This window comes from Manis javanica, chromosome 8 (assembly GCF_040802235.1).
Source record: "Manis javanica isolate MJ-LG chromosome 8, MJ_LKY, whole genome shotgun sequence".
Classification (NCBI taxonomy): domain Eukaryota; kingdom Metazoa; phylum Chordata; class Mammalia; order Pholidota; family Manidae; genus Manis; species Manis javanica.
Genome location: NC_133163.1, coordinates 115,236,203 through 115,255,166, shown reverse-complemented (window position 1 = coordinate 115,255,166; position 18,964 = coordinate 115,236,203). Strand labels below are relative to the sequence as shown.

General features: G+C 41.0%; 1 protein-coding gene across 2 annotated transcripts in view; it reads right to left on the bottom strand.

The window, feature by feature from the left end:
• MAP2K1 (mitogen-activated protein kinase kinase 1) overlaps positions 1–17,325 on the bottom strand; it is a 75,658-nt gene extending 58,333 nt beyond the window's left edge. The window contains exon 1 of one of the 2 annotated variants that reach the window (XM_073212038.1): positions 16,815–17,325. In XM_073212038.1, coding sequence (XP_073068139.1) covers positions 16,815–16,894 — 80 coding nt within the window. In that variant the 5' untranslated portion in view covers positions 16,895–17,325. Of the gene's footprint in view, positions 1–4,725; positions 4,755–16,814 lie in introns of those variants that run through there. The other variant, XM_073212039.1, reaches the window with a different exon arrangement.
• Positions 17,326–18,964: the final 1,639 nt, after the last annotated feature.

Here is an 18,964-nt window from a genome sequence, read left to right as displayed (position 1 = left end):
TCCCAACATTCTAGAAATTAGAGCCTATGCTACAAAGCAAAACTTCAGGGAGCCATCTGCGTGCTTTGCTCTCCCCCTCCACACGATCTTTGGCAGGAAGACCAGACGTCAGAGCCCCCGGGAACCCCTTCCAGCTGTCCCCACCATCTTCAAAGTCCTTTCTGCCTCTGCCTTTGTGTTCTCCCACTGCCATCATTTTGACTTCTCTTTTTAATCTCTCTGAGCATATCATGCAGGTGACTTAACATTCCTTAGGAAAAAAAAACAAAGCTCATTTCTCAGTGACTGAAAGACAGCTCTCTAAACCATGAGTCTGTGAAACTGAAATCAAACATCACATTCAGGCTTCCTAAAAATATTACCCCAGTACAATGCCTCCTTTTTGTTCCCACATGCCCATCCCCCAAACACACACACACACACACATACTTTAGACTGTCATTTAGACACTGGAGTGTATAATTTAAATGTCTTTAATTGCATCTACTAAATGGACATTTGCACATGATTCTTCACTTCAAAGCTATGATCCAAACCAGACCTTTTATTGAATTTCAGGACTAATAGTTAGATACATGGACAATAAACATTAACAATTAATAAAATTCAGAAAAGAATTTAAAATGAACCTGACTTATCTATAACATTGGCATCTTTAAATTGTCAGCAAAAGTCCTTTTTGGCCATGGCTCAGCTCAGTGCCTGGTATATATTGGGCATGTACTAAATACAAGCTAAATCAATGTTAATACATCTTAATCTTCTTAACACACTAGTCAGAAATCTATTGTTGTAATTTTGGTCATAATCTAAATCTATTTGACCTTACCACAAAGCCATCTGAATCAACAGCAAATAACTAGCAGCTGCTTGCATTCAAAGTATACATACCTCTGTCATTTGAACTGTTTTGAAGTTGGCCTTGATTGGAAGACAAATGGTTAGCAGCTGCAAGTTCAATTACAAAGTGCTTGATAGGAACGAAGAGAAAGAACCAGAGGGAATCAAAGTGCTATTTCATACATTAAGAAGGAATTCCTTTCCAACAAACATCTTTCATTTCCCTGGGGGAAACTAATCCGGACAGGCCCTTTGAACTCCGAAAAACACAGGGCAGCACTTTGGGAGAAAGAATCTAGTTTGAAGGCCAGGCAAAGCTGGGAAAGTAGGAGTCACTCCTTTTGCACATCCCCACTCTGTCAACCTTTTTTAAGGGAACATGTGGAACGTGGGAAAAGCAACCAGACAACCAGTCCCAAAGGCCTGGATTCATTAGATGTATGACACCGAACAAGTTACTTCCTTCCTTTCACCCTCATTTTCTCCTTCACAAATAAAAAAGCAAAAGTAAATAAGAGGGTAAAATAGAATGACTTCTAGGTGCTTATAGAACTTTCTACAATGAGAAAGTGTTCTAATCTGTGCTCTCCAATACAGGAGCCACTATCCACATGGGCCCTTGAAATATGGCTTGTGCGACTTAATAATTTTTAAACTTGATTTAATTTTAGTTAATTTAAATGTAAATAGCTACATATGGCTAGTGGCTAGTTTTGTGTGTGCAGCTCTAAAAAGACCTCTACCTAGCATCTTATGCAATCTTTGGAAGACCATGTGGGAGAAGCATAGATGTTAAAGACAGACAGACCTGGGTTCTAAACTTAGGTCCACCATTATGCAACAACCTTGGGCAAATTACTTTACTTCCCTGAACTTCATTTTCCTTATTTGTACAATAGAATATTATGCATTTTTTTGCAAAATTTTTGTGCAAATTCAAGATAATGGATATAAATAGACCAGATAGGCCCTCAATAAATGGTATTTTTCCACTTACGATGTCAATCAGGAATAAAAGTTTGATGTCCTCTGACTTCATTCTACTGTTGTTCTTCCTGATCCGGGACCCGCACTTAATTATTACCCCACAAAGAGCTGCAGTCCTACAAATGCAGCTACAGATGCAATCCTTGTCGTTCAAGAAAACAACTTGCTCAGGAATTGTTTCAGGTCCTCATCTGTGGGCGAGCCTCCAGGAACTCTAGTCCCTGTGCCTCCGGAACCACTGATTTCCGCCTGCCCTGTACCTCCCCCACCTCATGCCAGCATTCAGGAATTCACAGAACTCTTCCCCCTGATAAGCTGAAACTTTAATGTACCCAAAACACCTGTTGGTGGTTTCTGGTACTTTTCCTCACTAACTCCCCCCTTGACTTCCCCTAACAAATATTTTGTGGCTTCTTTTTATTTACAGGACTATCTTTTATTCTGTTATTGCTCAGTGATTTAGAATACTCGGACACAGAAACTCAGTGAGCTACATTTATGCCTAACCCAGCATTAGTTACCAAAATAAAACAAGGGAAAGGAAACTATATTTTAGAAGGAGTGTTCCAATGAAATAATGTTGCAATCTAAATCTAAGTTAATGTAATGTGTTAAAGCCTGGTGCAAATATTCACTTGGTGAGTGAAACCTTCTCATGATTCCAATGGCCAGATTTTATAGCAGACATAAATGAATGCCTAAGATAAGCAGGATAAATTTTCTATTATTAATAATTATTGGAACGTTAAGCTGCTCTATTCTTCCTGTTTCCCCACTATTCCACAGAATCAGAGAAAGGGGTAGGAAGCTGACATACAGGGTGGCATTTTGGTAGGATTTCAATTTGGATTTGAGTAAGTCATTAGACAAAAGGTTTACAGTTAGCCTGGAATTCCTGCTAACTTCTGAAGGCCTCCCCCAACAAGGACATTCTTGAAGGATTGTTTACTGAAGGATGGTATGAAATCAATTAGGGCAAATAACTTCGACTCTGGACTCTCAAATGTGGTGAATATATGAGCTAATTTTTAAAACTAACCTGGATATGTAAGTTATAACTCTATAAAGAAGGAAATATAGTTAACCTGGATCCCAACAACCTGTAAGCACAATACAATTGGCTAACGAGTATGTCTTCTCCTTACAACTACCCAAATTTCAACATTTAACTGAATTTGAAACCCATGTGAATCATTCACTCATTCAACTGCTTTACTTTGAAAGGGAAACACACTCAAGAGCGTTGGAGATTCTGAACATTTCTTGGTAAGTTATACTCAAAATAGGCCAAGTCCAGAAACGTATTCATTTCAAGTGGACTTTTTTCTGTGGTTATTCTGAAAACCACTGCTTTTAAAACTGACATTATGGAGCTTAAAAATAGGTGCTCCTACTAAGGATCCTGGACTAAAATACCCTTTCCTTCCCCCATTTCCTTATTCCCATTCTCTTAAACACCAAGGAGAGTGGTAAAATAGAGGAGTACCTTTTTGAGGGCTTCATATACCTGGAAAGAGGGTTTGTTTGTTTTCTTGATTAGGATATTGAGTGAAGTTACCAAAATTCAGTTTGGGGTCAATTTGTAAGTTCCCAAACCAAGTAAGTATTCCAAACGAAAATCTGAATCAGATAAAAGCTCAACCACGTACTTCCACTACAGCTGTGTGAACTCCCAGCAAGTTCCCTCTCCTCTCTGGGTCTGGTTTCCTCATCTCGAAAATGAAGGTATGGAGTTAGAGGATCTATAGGGCCCCATCCAGCCCTAACAGGCTCTGCGTCTACAAAGTGAGGCAGCTGCTTCCTATTTTCATGGCTCCTTGGAAAGAGCATTCAAGTCCCCAGCCCAGTAGGTTCTTGGGAAGCCTTGCTATACTTAATACTATTCCCTTGAGACACAAGAACTGCTATTGATCATAATGCAAGATGAGACGTCTATAAAATATAAAAGATGTTGACAGGAAAAAAATATGTTTTGCAGATGACACTAGCAAATCTGCAATTGCACATATATTCGATCAAAAAGTTACTAGACATAAATAAATTTAACAAAGCTGCAGCACAAAAACAATTCATACAAATCAAGCCACAGTCAAGATGGAAAATGTGAATTAAAAATGTTCAATCACAACACCATTGAAATGTTAAGCATTTGAAATATTAACTCAAGACACAGGAAGAAACAGGATAAAGATAAAGAGACAAAAAAAGGAAAATGTACCCCATGTAAACTGAAAATTTTCTTTAACCCTACCAAATAAAAAAAAAAGGCTATCAAAACTACATAAGAGTGAATTAAAAAGAAATGTTTAGAATAGATCAAAATACCATAAAGATCAAAGGTAAATCCAACAATACTACAGATAAATAAATCATATTTAATAAACTGCAGTAAGATCCTAGAACTCACTGTGGAGAAAAATTAACTTAGACCCATTCCTCACACCAAACACATTAATTCCAGATGGGACAAAAGTTAACCACATAACAGAAAAGGCCACAAGAAAATGAAGCCACACACTCCTGTGAGTCGTGAAGAGATAGATGCCTAATAGTAACAACAAAACCAAAAAGACTATCTCATACAAAAGACATGCTTTTAAAGATAAAATTTTTTTCTTAATATAACATAAAAGGAAAGCATCACAATGAGACAATGTAGCAGCCAGATAATTTATAAAACTTAAAAATACACAATACACTGACCTATCACTTCAGCAAACCAGAAGACAAATAATTGTGTATGGGTTAATAAGACATGAGCTAACAAAAAAATATAAAATAAAATACAAAGCATATGAAACTATTTGGATATATCTATTTAAAAATGGTCAGAGGGGAAAAAAGTTTGCATGTGACTCTTCATAATGCCCAACAGTACCACAAAACCGTCCCACCTACCCCTCCAGCTTCATCTCCTGCGACTTGCACCTCCGCACTCAGCACACAAACTACTCGCCAGCTCGTCCACACATCCCAGGCTTTCCCACTTGTGCGAAGTTGCGTATCCTGAGCTATCTTCCGGCCATGCAGCCCCCACCCCACCCCCATTCCCATGGAAATCGTAGCCATCCTTCAAGACCCAGCTTAAATGTCATCTCCTCCATGGTGACTCTCCTAATCTCCCCCACTGGATGTGCGTTCCTCCTCTCAAATGAGCTCCAACAGTACTTTCTTTGTACCTCTGCTTTGAGGCACTTTTCTTACCCTGCAGCCATTTGTTTCCTTCCTCTTATATGAGATTTTAAGGTCTTCAGAGGAAAAGACTATCTTATTCACTTACCTATAGCTTGGAGCATAGTGAGTTACATTCAGTAAGCACTTAATAAATATTAGTTTAAACTGAACTGATGAAATACAGAAATAATTCCATTTCAAAAGTACAGCCTGGCTAACAATTAAAGTAAGGCAGATTGGCTTTTAAAGGACACCTTGTACTGCCTATTAAACTATCAAAAAATCAGTAAAGTAAAAAAAACTTCCTGAAGCTTGAGGAAACAGTTGAAATATAACTGGTTCTATGTTTTTTTGGAATATAATCTGTTAATGTTAACAGCAGTAACATAGTTCATTGCCTCCGATTCAGTATATGAATTAATCTAAAAACAAATTGGTTCAAAACATTTATGAGTATCAATATATATTAAAAACCTGGAAGCCACTTAAATAATCAACAGTTTCATTTGTGATGCCACACCCTTTCAAATTCTACTCTTCAGCCAAAAATAAATGACAAGCATGAGAATTATGTCCATGTGTAAAAACTGGGGTGGGGGGAAGGCAAGACTCATCAAGTGATCACAACTATCTATATATAAAATGGAAAAAACAAAAGTTAAACCAGAAAACTTAATGTCTCTAAGTTCTTTCTTTGAAAGGTGTTTATACATTCAATTATTTTTTTCACATTGTCCTTAAGCAGGCAAATATTCAAAGACAGGGTGGGGGAAAAGAGGTCACATCACCTTTGCCCATTTTTTCTTCAACTCCCATGTAACCTCTTCTTAATCTGAGTCCTTTGCTGACATCAAAGCAGGATGCCCTTGGGAGCTAATAGAGAAATCAGAGGCAGGATCAGCTTTTAGCTGTCAGCCACGCAACAGGATTCAGAGAACACCCGGCTATGTTAAAACAAAACGCCATTCATCCTGAGAGGAGTTAACTTAGCAAACAGGTATGTGAGCCTCCAAACAGCTCTCATGGGCTTTCAGGCAGAACCAGGACATGGGACACAAAGTAAAAACACAATCAAGTGGCAGTAAGAGACTAGGATGATATTTCAAAATTGGCAGCTTCTGGAAGGGAACAACAGAAACAAAACTGGGACCCTAAGCTTCCCTCTCAGGCTCACCTCATCTGCTTCCCAGCCTGTGGGTTCTCTGACTTTCGTTTCTCAACATGTCAGACTCACTACTATTTGACCTGTTTTCTGTACGTGGTGGAAATAACTATCAATTTATATAGTGGAAAAGAAGTTTTTTGTTGTTTTATTGAAACATTATTTTGCTTTACCCAATCTACCAACACGATTTCCTCTATCAACACTGTTGTAGACTCAGGGGTCCAAAAACATATGGTGCCTAATAATCAAATTAAAGAGAAAAACACACATAAGGAACATTTAGTGAATAAGAAAGCACTATGATTTAAAAAATGATATTGCAGGGGGCTGGGTGAAATACTGAAGAAGATAAAGAGGTTCAAATGGTAAATTGTAAAATAAGTTAGCCACAGGAATAGAAGTACAATACAGAAAATATAACCAATAATATTACAGCATCTTGGTATGGTAACAGGGGGGTAACCACACTTAATCGTGGCAAGTATCTATAAATGTATATAATTATTGAGTGACTATGTTGTACATCTGAAACCAATAATATATATCAACTTTATTCCAATAATTAAAAGTGATATTACATTTAATGTGTGTTTATTACATAATATAAATCATAAGTACCAAAGGGGAGGGAGAAAAATGTGAGTTAACACTAAAAAGGGTATAAGACAGGATGGTTTTGTTCTCTGGGTACTTTTTAAAAACCTATTATGAATTTTTTCAGACATAAAAATGAAAGTAAACCAGAGAAAGTCCTTAACTAACCAGCTAAACAACTATGAACATTTTGCCGCATTTGCTTTATTCATTATATGCAAATGTGTATTTTTTCTTAACCATTTCAAAGTTTCATGCATCATTATGAATAACATTCTCCTACATAATCATAATATTACACCTAAAAAATTAATAATAATTCTCCATTCAAATTTCCCTAATTGTCCCAATGTAGAGAACATGGAAGTTCCTATGGTCAGGATTCTCACCTGACCCTGGCTGGCTTATTCACAACATGTGGACAGTATGTTATTTTTGACTGTATATAAAGAACTCTGCCCAGTGCTCTGGGCTGCTGCACGGCTGCAGAGACTGGAATGGTGGCAGCGCCCAGGACAGAGACTGAGACTGCTACAACAGTGGAGAGACCCAGAGGCAGAGACCACTTGCTGCATGCAGACTCACTCTGAGTGGATAGGATTCTAGTGCTTGACCTGCCACTGTGGGAATAAAGTTAGTTTTAGGTATAAACTCTTTCACCCCCATGAACGTTCCACTGTCATTTTTCAGTCTCACTGAATCAAGAATGAACTTGCCCATGGCTAAAACCCATTGGCAAAACACGCAAGAATGTACTTTATTGCTATTTCATCTTTTTAATTCAGTACTCAATCAAGATTGATGCATTACACTTGGTTGGCATGCCTCCTTAGTCTCTTTATTCTAGAAGTGCACCATTTCCCCCTATTTTCCCTGTGACATTGACTTCTTAAAGACAGCAGGTCAGCTGTCTTAGAGACTATGTTTCACATCCTGGATTTCTCTGACTGTTTCCTCCTAATGTCTTTTAACTTGTTCCTTTGTCCCTGTTTTTGCTTTCAAAAGGACAAAATGGATGGAGCTGGAGGGTATTACTCTCAGTGAAATAAGCCAGGTAGAGAAAGACAAGTACCAAATGATTTCACTCATTTGTGGAGTATAACAATGAAGCAAAACTGAAGGAACAAAACAGCAGCAGACTCACAGACTCCAAGAAGGGACTAGCAGTTACCAAAGGGAAGGGGTAGGGGAGGGTGGGAGAGGAGGGAGGGAGAAGGGCATTAAGGGGTATTATAATTAGCACACATACTGTAGTGCCACGGGGAAGGCAGTATAGCACAGAGAAGACAAGTAGTGACTCTGTAGCATCTTACTATGCTGATGGACAGTGACTGCATTGGGGTGCGTGTGGGAGACTTGATAATATGGCTGAATGTAGTAACCACAATATTGCTCATGTGAAACCTTCATAAGATTGTACATCATTCAGCAAAGTTGCAGGATACAAAATTAATACACAGAAATCTGTGGCTTTCCTATACACTAACAATGAACTAACGGAAAGAGAAATCAGGAAAACAATTCCATTCACAATTGCATCAAAAAGAATAAAATATCTAGGAATAAACCAAACCAAGGAAGTGAAAAACCTATACCCCAAAAACTATAAGACACTCTTAAGAGAAATTAAGAGGACACTAACAAATGGAAACCCATCCCATGCTTTTGGCTAGGAAGAATTAATATTGTCAAAATGGCCATCCTGCCCAAAGCAAACTACAGATTCAATGTAATCCCTATCAAATTACCAACAGCATTCTTCAATGAACTGGAACAGATAGTTCAAAAATTCATATGGAACCACCAAAGACCCTGAATAGCCAAAGTAATCCTGAGAAGGAAGAATAAAGTGGGGGGAGGATCTTGCTCCCCAACTTCACGCTCTACTACAAAGCCACAGTAATCAAGACAATTTGGTACTGGCACAAGAACAGACCCACAGACCAGTGGAACAGAATAGAGACTCCAGACATTAACCCAAACATATATGGTCAATTAATATATAATAAAGGAGCTATGGACATACAATGGGGAAATGATAGTCTCTTCAACAGTTGGTGTTGGCAAAACTGAACAGCTATATGTAAGAGAATGAAACTGGATCATTGTCTAACCCCATACACAAAAGTAAATTAGAAATGGATCAAAGACCTCAATGTAAGTCATGAAACTATAAAACTCTTAGAAAAAAACATAGGCAAAAATCCCTTGGACATAAACATGAGTGACTTCTTCATGAACATATATCTCCCCAGTCAAGGGAAACAAAAGCAAAAATGAACAAGTGGGACTATATCAAGCTGAAAACCTTCTGCACAGCAAAGGACACCATTAATAGAACAAAAAGGTATCCTACAGTATGGGAGAATATATTCATAAATGACAGATCCGATAAAGGATTGACATCCAAAATATATAAAGAGGTCACGTACCTCAACAAACAAAAAGCAAGTAATCCAATTAAAAAATGGGCAGAGGAGCTGAACAGACAGTTCTCCAAAGAAGAAATTCAGATGGCCAACAGACACATGAAAAGATGCTCCACATCGCTAGTCATCAGAGAAATGCAAATTAAAACCACAATGAGATATCACCTCACACCAGTAAGGATGGCCACCATCCAAAAGACAAACAACAACAACAAATGTTGGCGAGGTTGTGGGAAAAAGGGGAACCCTCCTACACTGCTGGTGGGGATGTAAATTAGTTCAACCACTGTGGAAAGCAGTAGGGAGGTTCCTCAAAAAGCTCAAAATAGAAATACCATTTGACCCAGGAATTCCACATCTAGAAATTTACCCTAAGAATGCAGCAGCCCAGTTTGAAAAAGACAGATGCACCCCTATGTTTATCGCAGCACTATTCGCAATAGCCAAGATATGAAAGCAACCTAAGTGTCCATCAATACATGAATGGATAAAGAATATGAGGTACATATACACAATGGAATACTATTCATCCATAAAAAGAAAAGAAATCCTACCATTTGCAGCAACATGGATGGATCTAGAGGGTATTATGCTCAGTGAAATAAGCCAGGTGGAGAAAGACAAGTACCAAATCATTTCACTCATATGTGAAGTATAAGAACAAAGGAAATACTGAAGGAACAAAACAGCAGCAGAATCACAGAACCCAAGAATGGACTCACAGTTACCAAAGGCAAAGGGACTGGGGAAGATGGGTGGGAAGGGAAGGATAAGGGCAGGGACAAAGAAAGGGGGCATTATGATTAGCATGTATAATGTGAGGGGGCATGGGGAGGGCTGTGCAACACAGAGAAGACAAGCAGTGATTCTACAGTATCTTACTACATTGATGGAAAGTGACTGTAATGGAGTTTGTGGGGGGGACTTGGTGAAGGGGGGAGCCTAGTAAACATAATGTTCCTCATGTAATTGTATAATGATACCAAAATAAAAATTAAAAAAAGATTGTATATCAATGATACCTTAATAAAAAAAAAAGGAAGTTAGATTGTAAGGCTTTCTCAGATGGAGGTTTGAGTTAGACTGTTAAGGATTGATGGCATATATAATGTCGAAATCAACAGGATTTATCAACATTTGCAATTAAGTGTTAAGAATAAAAGATAAGTTTGCTTTCTGAGAAGAAATCAAAACTGGCATCATTAGTAACACTTCCCATTTGTATAGCATTCCAATAATCACTAAGTGTTTTCATATACATTATTTCAAATCATGCTCACCTGCCCTCCTTCCTTTACAGGTTTGTTACACTATCACCCTTATTTTACTGATAAGGAAAACCAAATCTCACAGAAGTTAAATTGTTAGGCAGAAAGACAGAAATGAGCGGTATGGAAAGGAGAAAGGACCCCCTAGAGATGACTAAGGGAGTTAATCAAATAGAACCAGAAAGCCAGAAATGACTCAGAGTTAATCAGATGAAGCCACAGGGTTCAAGAATGACTCAGAAAATGTCCAGGGTCCCCCCAGATAAGAAACATTAGAGGCACAGTCACAGCACAGCCCCTGTCCCCATTTCACCAATCAGAACAAGCCTAGAGAGCTGACCACTGTCAATCAAGGACCTTTCTGCCCTGCCAAAACCACATAAAAGAAGCCTCAGAATGAGCATCCACACCTGCCTGTCTTGTCTTATGCAGGCCTGCTCTGCTACTCTATGAAGAGTGTCTTAAAACTTACTTTGCTTTTTTGAGTTTGGTCTCTTGTCTCACTGTATCTGACTTCCCTCCAACACCCAGCCAAGTCCTTTCCTTCCAAAAAATATGACATGCCCACAGGCAACAGTCCAGGAGTGGTATAACTTAAGTCTGGAACCCAAGTCCTCAAATAGCAGGCAGTTACTCAGAAAAGGCTTCATGTCAATGAGCTTTTTGCTAGGTCTTAAAAGATGGGTGACATTCATTCATTCCAGGCAGTGTGCCAGATACTGAGGAAATATCAGTACACTGGGGCAGGGGAGGTCAGTAAAGGCATTAATTGGTGTGGATCATAGCAGGTGAATTAGGAAAGAGGGAAAAATCAAACTAGACAGATAAGGCAGGACCAGCAGCTACCCTACTGAAGCTTCCTCTCTTTCTTTCAAAGATTTATAAGTAAGTAAAAGTAGAATTTTGCAAGTGTTACGTTCAAACAAGGGCCCCACACAACTTGCCATGGGCTCAGTCACCTTTATGAATCCTTCTGCCATTTCTGTGTCTACTACAACAGCAGAGCTCTTCCCAAGGGTATGGGCTTCAGCTGGCCTCACTTTTCCCCTGAAGCTGCTCTAAAAAGACAGCATCAGTATTAGTACAGCAGCAGACTAGTAGAAGCATCCCAGTTCAAAACTAGTCAGTTAAAACCACTTCAAAAGCTCCTAGTTGCCATGGGGCACAGCACAGCCCCGTAAGACTCCCAAAAAGCACATCAACGTGCCGTTCTGTCACCTTCCTTAAGGACCTACATACTCTAATAGTGTGTCCCTTACAAACCTGGCAGAACTGCTGACACCATGAACTATGCTCTGAATGTAGTCAGTCTATAGTGTTTCAGGGTTACACCAAAGCAGCCCCAAATCCAAAATCTGTGGATGCCACCAAGGCCAAGCAATGCACCTCCTGTTTATTCAGCACCTTAGGTCCTTCAGAATGTTTTTATGTGTTACCTTATATGTGATACTAGTCTTTCAAGGTAAGAACAATTCCATGATTTAATCAATAGGTATCTACAGAGTATCTACTAAGGCCCAGATACTGTTTCTACTCACTGAGCAAGGAACAAGGCCAAGCCCCCAACTCTTGAAACTTACATCTTAGCGGGGGTAGGGGAAGGGCAGATAAATACTTACATACGATATAAAGTTAGCAATAAGTGCTATTAAGAAAAACAGGGCAAAATAAAGGGGTAGAGGATGACAGAGAGTACTATACTAGACAGAAGGATCAAGAATGGCCTCTGTGAAGAGACATTTGGGCAGAAATCTGAAGGAAGTGAGGAAGCATGTCATGTGGGTATTTGAGAAAAGAGCATTCCAGCCAGAGGAAAAAGCAAATGTAAAAGCAGTTGGGAATGTTTCCAACCACGGGGGAAGAGCAGAAAGAACAGTGTGGCCAGAGTGCGTGAGTAAAGGGGTCAGTGGAAGAAAACAAAGGACATGATCAGGTAGGGCCTCGTAGGCCATTAGGGTAAAGATTTTGTAAACCATTATCATCTCCAGATAAGGAAACTAAGTCAGAAAGTACAAAGGACTTGCCTAAAACAAAGAAAAAGTGAAGTCTTGGGAAGTACCCCTGCATTGCTACTGCAACTTCTACTCAGGGCTCAAGCTTCTTCCCACGGAGACCGAAAGTTTCTTTAAAAAACAAAGAAAGAGACCACGTATGTGCCTCATCATGGCAGGAGAGGCAAGGTACCCTAAAACCCAGCAACCCCCATTCTGAGTACATTCCCCAGGGAACTCTCACGAAGGGAGCTGTATACAAGGATGGTCATGGATGCACGTTTGAGGCAGCAAGAGGCTGGAAACAACAAAGTTGTCTGATGCTAATAATAAGGAATAATAAGTGGAATGTGGTACACGCACCAAGAGAAATAATAAACTAGGTGCACATATAGCATCATAGAACTCAGAAACACGGCATTTGGTTAAAAAATTAAAATAAACAAATAAAAGTTGCGGGTGTTCATTGCTTCAGTTTGAATAATCTTGGTTCTCCTCCTTCCAAGAAGGTCCCGCCCACTTTCAAAATCACTGTGGCCCTGTGATTTGCCTTGGCCAAAGGAATGAGAGCAAAAGTGAGCTGCGTCACTTCTGGCAGGAATTTTAATAGCCAGGATGTGGTTCACAAATTTCCTTCTCACATGAGTATATTTCAGAAACGGTGCTTCCATCAGCCCAGATCCCTGATGGAATCCAATTAACAGACCCTTCTACTGACCTGCAAGGGTATCAAACTACTGAGATTTTTGTGATTACCACCTCAACATAACTTAGCCTATCTCAACTAATGCAGATTTATAGCACAACAGCATTTTTAATAGAAACAATATATTTAAGGTGTACAACATAACTGGATATATGTATGCAGAGTGAAATGACTACTACTGTCAGGCTAATTAGCATATCTATCTCCTCACATAGTTACCCTTTTTGTGTGTGATGGGAGCACCTGATCTACTCGTAGCAAATTGCCAGTATTCAATACAGTAATATTGATTATAGTCACCATGATTATAGTCATCAGACCAGTAGAATTACCCTACATAACTGCAACTTTGTACCCTTTGACCAGCCTTGTTTCCCCACCTCGCTGCCCCTGGTAACCACTTATCTACTCTCTTCTATGTATTTGGCTTTTTTGATTCCACATGCAAGTGAGATCAAGAAGTATTTTTCTTTGTGTCTGGTTTATTTCACTTAGCATAATGTCCTTCAAGTTCATCCATGTTGTCAAAAATGGAAGGCTCTTCTTTTTTAAGGCTGAATAATTAGACAGTAACATTCAGCACTCTAAGCACAGAAACACACAAAACAATACTATCTACCTCCCAAAGGTACACATATCCCAACAAATAGGTGGAACTACGAGACCACTGTTAAATATCCTAGAGTGGGTGAGTGAGCACCTGTGAAAGAAAAACAAACAGAGACAGGAATGAAAGTAAAGGAAAAAATAAAAGAAAAAATAAAAGGTTAAATACATTGTACAAATATAAATTCCATTCACTCACTAATTCACTCAACAAACCTTTGTGCACTTAGTAGTGTCAGGTATTATATTATATTATTCTAGGTAGAACTTACAGAGCAATGCATCAAAAAAAAAGCATTCCTATGCTTATAGTTTATGGTGTACAGAAGAAAGATATAAAATACCCTAATAAAAATTACAGACAGTGAACAAGTGCAATTTTAAATCAGGTGACATGAGAAAGAGGGAACTACTTTCAATTGGGTGGTCTATGAATATCTCTGAAGAAATGTCATTTAGGCAGAAAGGTGAAGACTACTTCCTTCCCAGCCTGGGAAGAGGAAGGGATGATTCATTCCACACAAAAAGAACAGCATATGCAAGGTCCTGGAGGGAGTATGGACCATCCCATGGCGGAAGTGAAAGAGGACCAGCAGGAAATGTGGTTAAAGAGATGGGTGTGGGAGGGCTACAGAAGGCAGTAACTCCATCTCATAGCCCAATATAAAGAGTCTGGATTTTATCCTAACTGCAATGGAACCATGAAAACATTTTAAACAGGACAATGATACAATCTTATTTCCAATTTCTCTCATTCTAACACAATATGCTCATATGATTTTGCAAAACTTGCACAAGAAATATTTTTGCATTCTTTTTCTTCAAGAACCCCAAAACTTGCATAAATGTCTGGTCCTATATAAACCAGCTCCATCTGAATGGGCACTCAGGTAAATCCCAAGGTGCCAGGGAGCCACAGAGGAGACGCAACCTTGCCAATTTAGTTCTTTACTGTCAATGGATTTTTGCTTCAGTTTATACTGTATGATATTATATTCAGAATTGTGCTCAGGTCTAATCACAAAAATCAGAACAGCAGCTTTGCTTGAGAAACACTTTCAGAGGTGAGAGATGAGGATATATCCAACTTCCCCCAGTAGCTCCAGGAAATGCAGGGGAACAGTCCCCTGTTTGTCTCAACCAGCCTACACAAAGATGCCTCCTATTGTAACACAGCAATGAGTCATGGAGGTAGATGCCGATAGAACAGAAAAAAGCAAGGGAAAGTTGTTTATCCAGAAGCAAAGCCACCTTAACACACATATCCACCACCAAGAATAGAAATTACCTTCCAGTTTGCTTCAGCTTTCTCAATATTTACCCTCTACGAGATACCAGCAGCTAATATTTATTGAAGGTTTACTGTGTATTAGATCATTTAGTCTTCACGACTCTAAGTTCTCTCGTTAGTCCCATTTCACAGATGAGAAAACTAACCTAAGCCTTAGAGAGCCTGACAGACTTGTCCCAGGTCACAAAACCACAAGTAACAGTGCCAAGCTTCAACCTTAGCCGGACTTGAGTTCAACCTCTTATCCACTACCAAGAATCTCCCAGTCCCACCCAAATTCTTCTGCTGCCAACTCCAGAGAAGTTTCTTCTTTTCTTCCCTGTTAGTGTTTTCTTTTAATGAAATCCCTCCACTTTGCAAGAATACAGCTCTGGAATCACAATAACCAGAATGACAACAGGTATTTCCACTTATTTACCTTCCTCCAAATCAAAAAGGAGCAGGATGATCAGGCCAACATTCTGCCAGTATATGCTGTGATCAAAATTCATCCTGCCCTGCCTTCAGGGGCTTTCAGTCTGTTTTAAGGGGATAAAAATCTGTACAGTAAACCTGAACTGATGTGTACAAATCAATCCACTGACCTGCACAAGTCAGCATCATGAAAAACAGAACGCTACAGTAGTGAAAGGGTTTGTTGAGAGCAGGTGTGAGGAACCTGGCTGAGCGCACACCACAGGTCCACCACCAGCCTTGTGATCACTACAGGGATGGACAGTCACCAAGCAAATAGGTCCGTGGGCTTTTCAAATCTAGAGATAGAAAGGAAGATTACAGAAATCATGAAGGGTAGAAGAGGCAGGCCCATTCTACATTTCATCAGCTAGCTTCCTAAAGACTCCAGCAGGCAGGTAAAAGATTAAGAACCAAATCTTTTCTGGTTATTTCTCCACCAAGCCTGCTCTCCCTCCTTCATACAGTCTTATCCCTTACTCAGGATGCAAGAGTTGTGGGACCTCAGAAACACCCATAAAATAGCCTCATTGTTATTTAATGAAATAAAGTGGTCTGTGAGCAACACTGAAAGCTGCAAAAATGGAGCACCTTGTGTATGGCTTCCACGGCCATGGTGTTCATGTCTCAAGTCAGGAGTTTAGGGCTCACGGTCAAATAAGGAAAGCCAGGAAAGTCAATGGTGAGCAGTGATCTGTTAATGAATACACGGTCAGTTGAAGTCGCTCCCTTACACTCAAGAGAGTTTCCATGAAGAAGGCCAAGGACAGGGAGCCCCAACATCGGCAAGGGGAAAGCCATGGGGATACGTGTGTACACCGCCCCCCCCAGCTGCCAGGCAGCCCGCCCACAGGTGTCAGGCACTAAAGGTGATGCTGCTCGCTGGTCCCAACTCCACAGCCTAGGCCGGTCTCAGACACAGACGCGATTTTAATTCTTTGCAAGACATTTGCTCCCTTCTTCCCACAGGCCAGAATCCCAAGGGATGTGGAGAAAACAGCTGAGGAATGGCACGCGATAAACCAGTTATTTGGGGGGAAGAGGCGGAATGCCCAGTGGCCAGGGATGACTAAAAGGGTCGGGGGAGGAAAACGAGACTCTCTGGGTCCACTGACTTGTCTAGTCAGGAGAACAATCAGTGCTTAGTCACCGATACCTCGGCGGCCGGAGTTTCTCGCCCCGCCAGCCCGAGACGTACGTGACGAACCCGAGCGGAGCTCCGCGCGCCGCACACAGCCGACTCCGCTCGTGCGCCCCGGCGGGGGCCTCCCCAGCCCGGCCCTGGCGCTCGCCACCCACCCCAGACTTACTCCGCCGAGCTGGTCCCGTTGACGGCGGAGCCGTCGGGGGCCGGGTTCAGCTGGATGGGCGTCGGCTTCTTCTTAGGCATTTTGGACCCAGGGAAGGCTCTTCCAACTCCTAGGAGAGAGCGGCTCCTTTTGCTTCCTCCCTCCGCGCTGCCCCGAGCCAGCCGTGCGGGGCCGAGTCGGGGCCGCGGGCCCGGGAGCTGTCTTCTCGGGGTGCGCTCCGCGCGGTCCCGTCAGCGCCGAGGAGCCGGTGGAGGTCTCGGGGAACCACTTGCTAAGGGCTCGGCTCGCGGAAAACCGAAAGGCTTCCCGGCGTAGCGCGGCAGCCTGGGAATCCCTCCCTCTCTTCCTCAGTCAACCAGACCCTCGGGCACGAGCGGCCCCCCCGGGCGCGCACCAGAACCCAGCTGGGGATGCAGCCGGGGAAAGTGCAGCCGCCGCCGTCGCCGCGTTCCCAGCCGCTCAGCGTAGTCGACCCAGGGACCGACTGGAGGAGCAGGGAGGGGCGAAAGGGGAAGCCTCGCCCCCTACCGGGACAGCGGCGTTCTCCAGCCATTCGGCTCCGCCCCTATTACCTCCCAGACAGCCAATGGGAGCACGCCTCGGCGGCAGATGACGCGGAAATACGTCACGGGGCGAGGGCGCTGCCCTAGGGGCGGAGTCCGCTGCTGGCTCCACAGTGCCCTCTGCTGCTGCGACGCTCTCTGGGGGGCCCATCAGGAAGAGAGGCCGTGCGTCCTGTTCTCCGCAGCTAGTGGCGAGGTGGGCTTGACCGGCCAGGTGCCGCGCGTTCTCCTCCTCTGCGAAGACTAGAGCTCCCCAGGGCCGGTCACGTGGACGGAGATGAAATAATAAAATTAATAAGGAGAAGGACCCCCCCCCTTCATTTCTAGAGAGGAAGTGTAAGGGAGTAGAAAACTTGTCAAGAGACTCCTTGAGCCTAACTGTCAGATACGTATGTCATAAATATATATGTAACTGTAATACACACTACTGATGAGGGTAAAGGGAGATGGGTACTCAGTGCTAAAGAGATTGTAAAGTGGGGCAACCCTTTTTGGGGCAAATTGGTAATATTTTTTAAAGCTTTAAAAAAGCCTTTCACCTAATAATTCCAATTATATGAAACTTGAAGAAATAAGAGGAAAGAGTTTAACACAAGAGGCACAATACCTACACCCATTCAGTCCTTCTTTTCCCCTTTGCCCTTCCTAAGTATTCAGTCTGAAAGGCATTAGGTGTGCAGAAAAAAGTAAACATCTGCACCTGGTGGTCTAGAGCAGGGTGTAATCTGCCCAGCTGTCTGCAATAGAGAAAGAAAGGTACCTTTTTCATTTTGTAGCCCTTGGTACTGTTTGAATTTTTTATGTATATAGCTCGTTCAATTAAAACATCTAAAAAATTTTTTTGTTAAACATTAACATAGGAATGTAAAATAGTGCAGACACTTTAGAAAACAGGCTGGCAGTTCTTCAAGTTAAGTGTGACATAGCAATTCCAATCCTAACTATATACTCAAGGGAAATGAAAAACATATATCTACACAAAACTTGTGTACAAATGTTAATGGCTGCATTATTCATAATAGCCAAAGAATGGAAACACCCCAAATGTCCATCAACTGATGAATGGATAAATAAAATGTCGCATAGCCATGCAATGGAATATTACTCACCCATAAAAAGGAATGAAGTGCTGACTGGATGAACCCTGAAAACATGCTATGTGAAAGAAGTCAAAAAAGACCACATATTTGCAATTCCATTTATGTGAAATGTTCAAAATAGGCAACTCTATACAGACAGAAAATAGATGAGTCATTGCTTAAGGCTTGGTGGGGCAAGTAAACAAGATAGTCAGATAATACCTAATGGGTATGGGGTTTCTTTATAAAATAATGAAGATGTCCTAAAAGTGATAGTTGTACATCTCTATAAATTTATTAAAACCATTGAATTATACATTTTAAATGAGTGAATCATATGGCACATGAATTGCCTCTCAATAAAGCTGTTAGTAAAATAATAACAACAGCAAGGAAATTAAAGGGGGAAAATAAAATAGCTAAGACAATCTTGAAGAACAAAGCTGGAGGATTTACACTATCAAATACCAAGATCCATCTAAGATTACTTAAGACAGTATTCCACTGG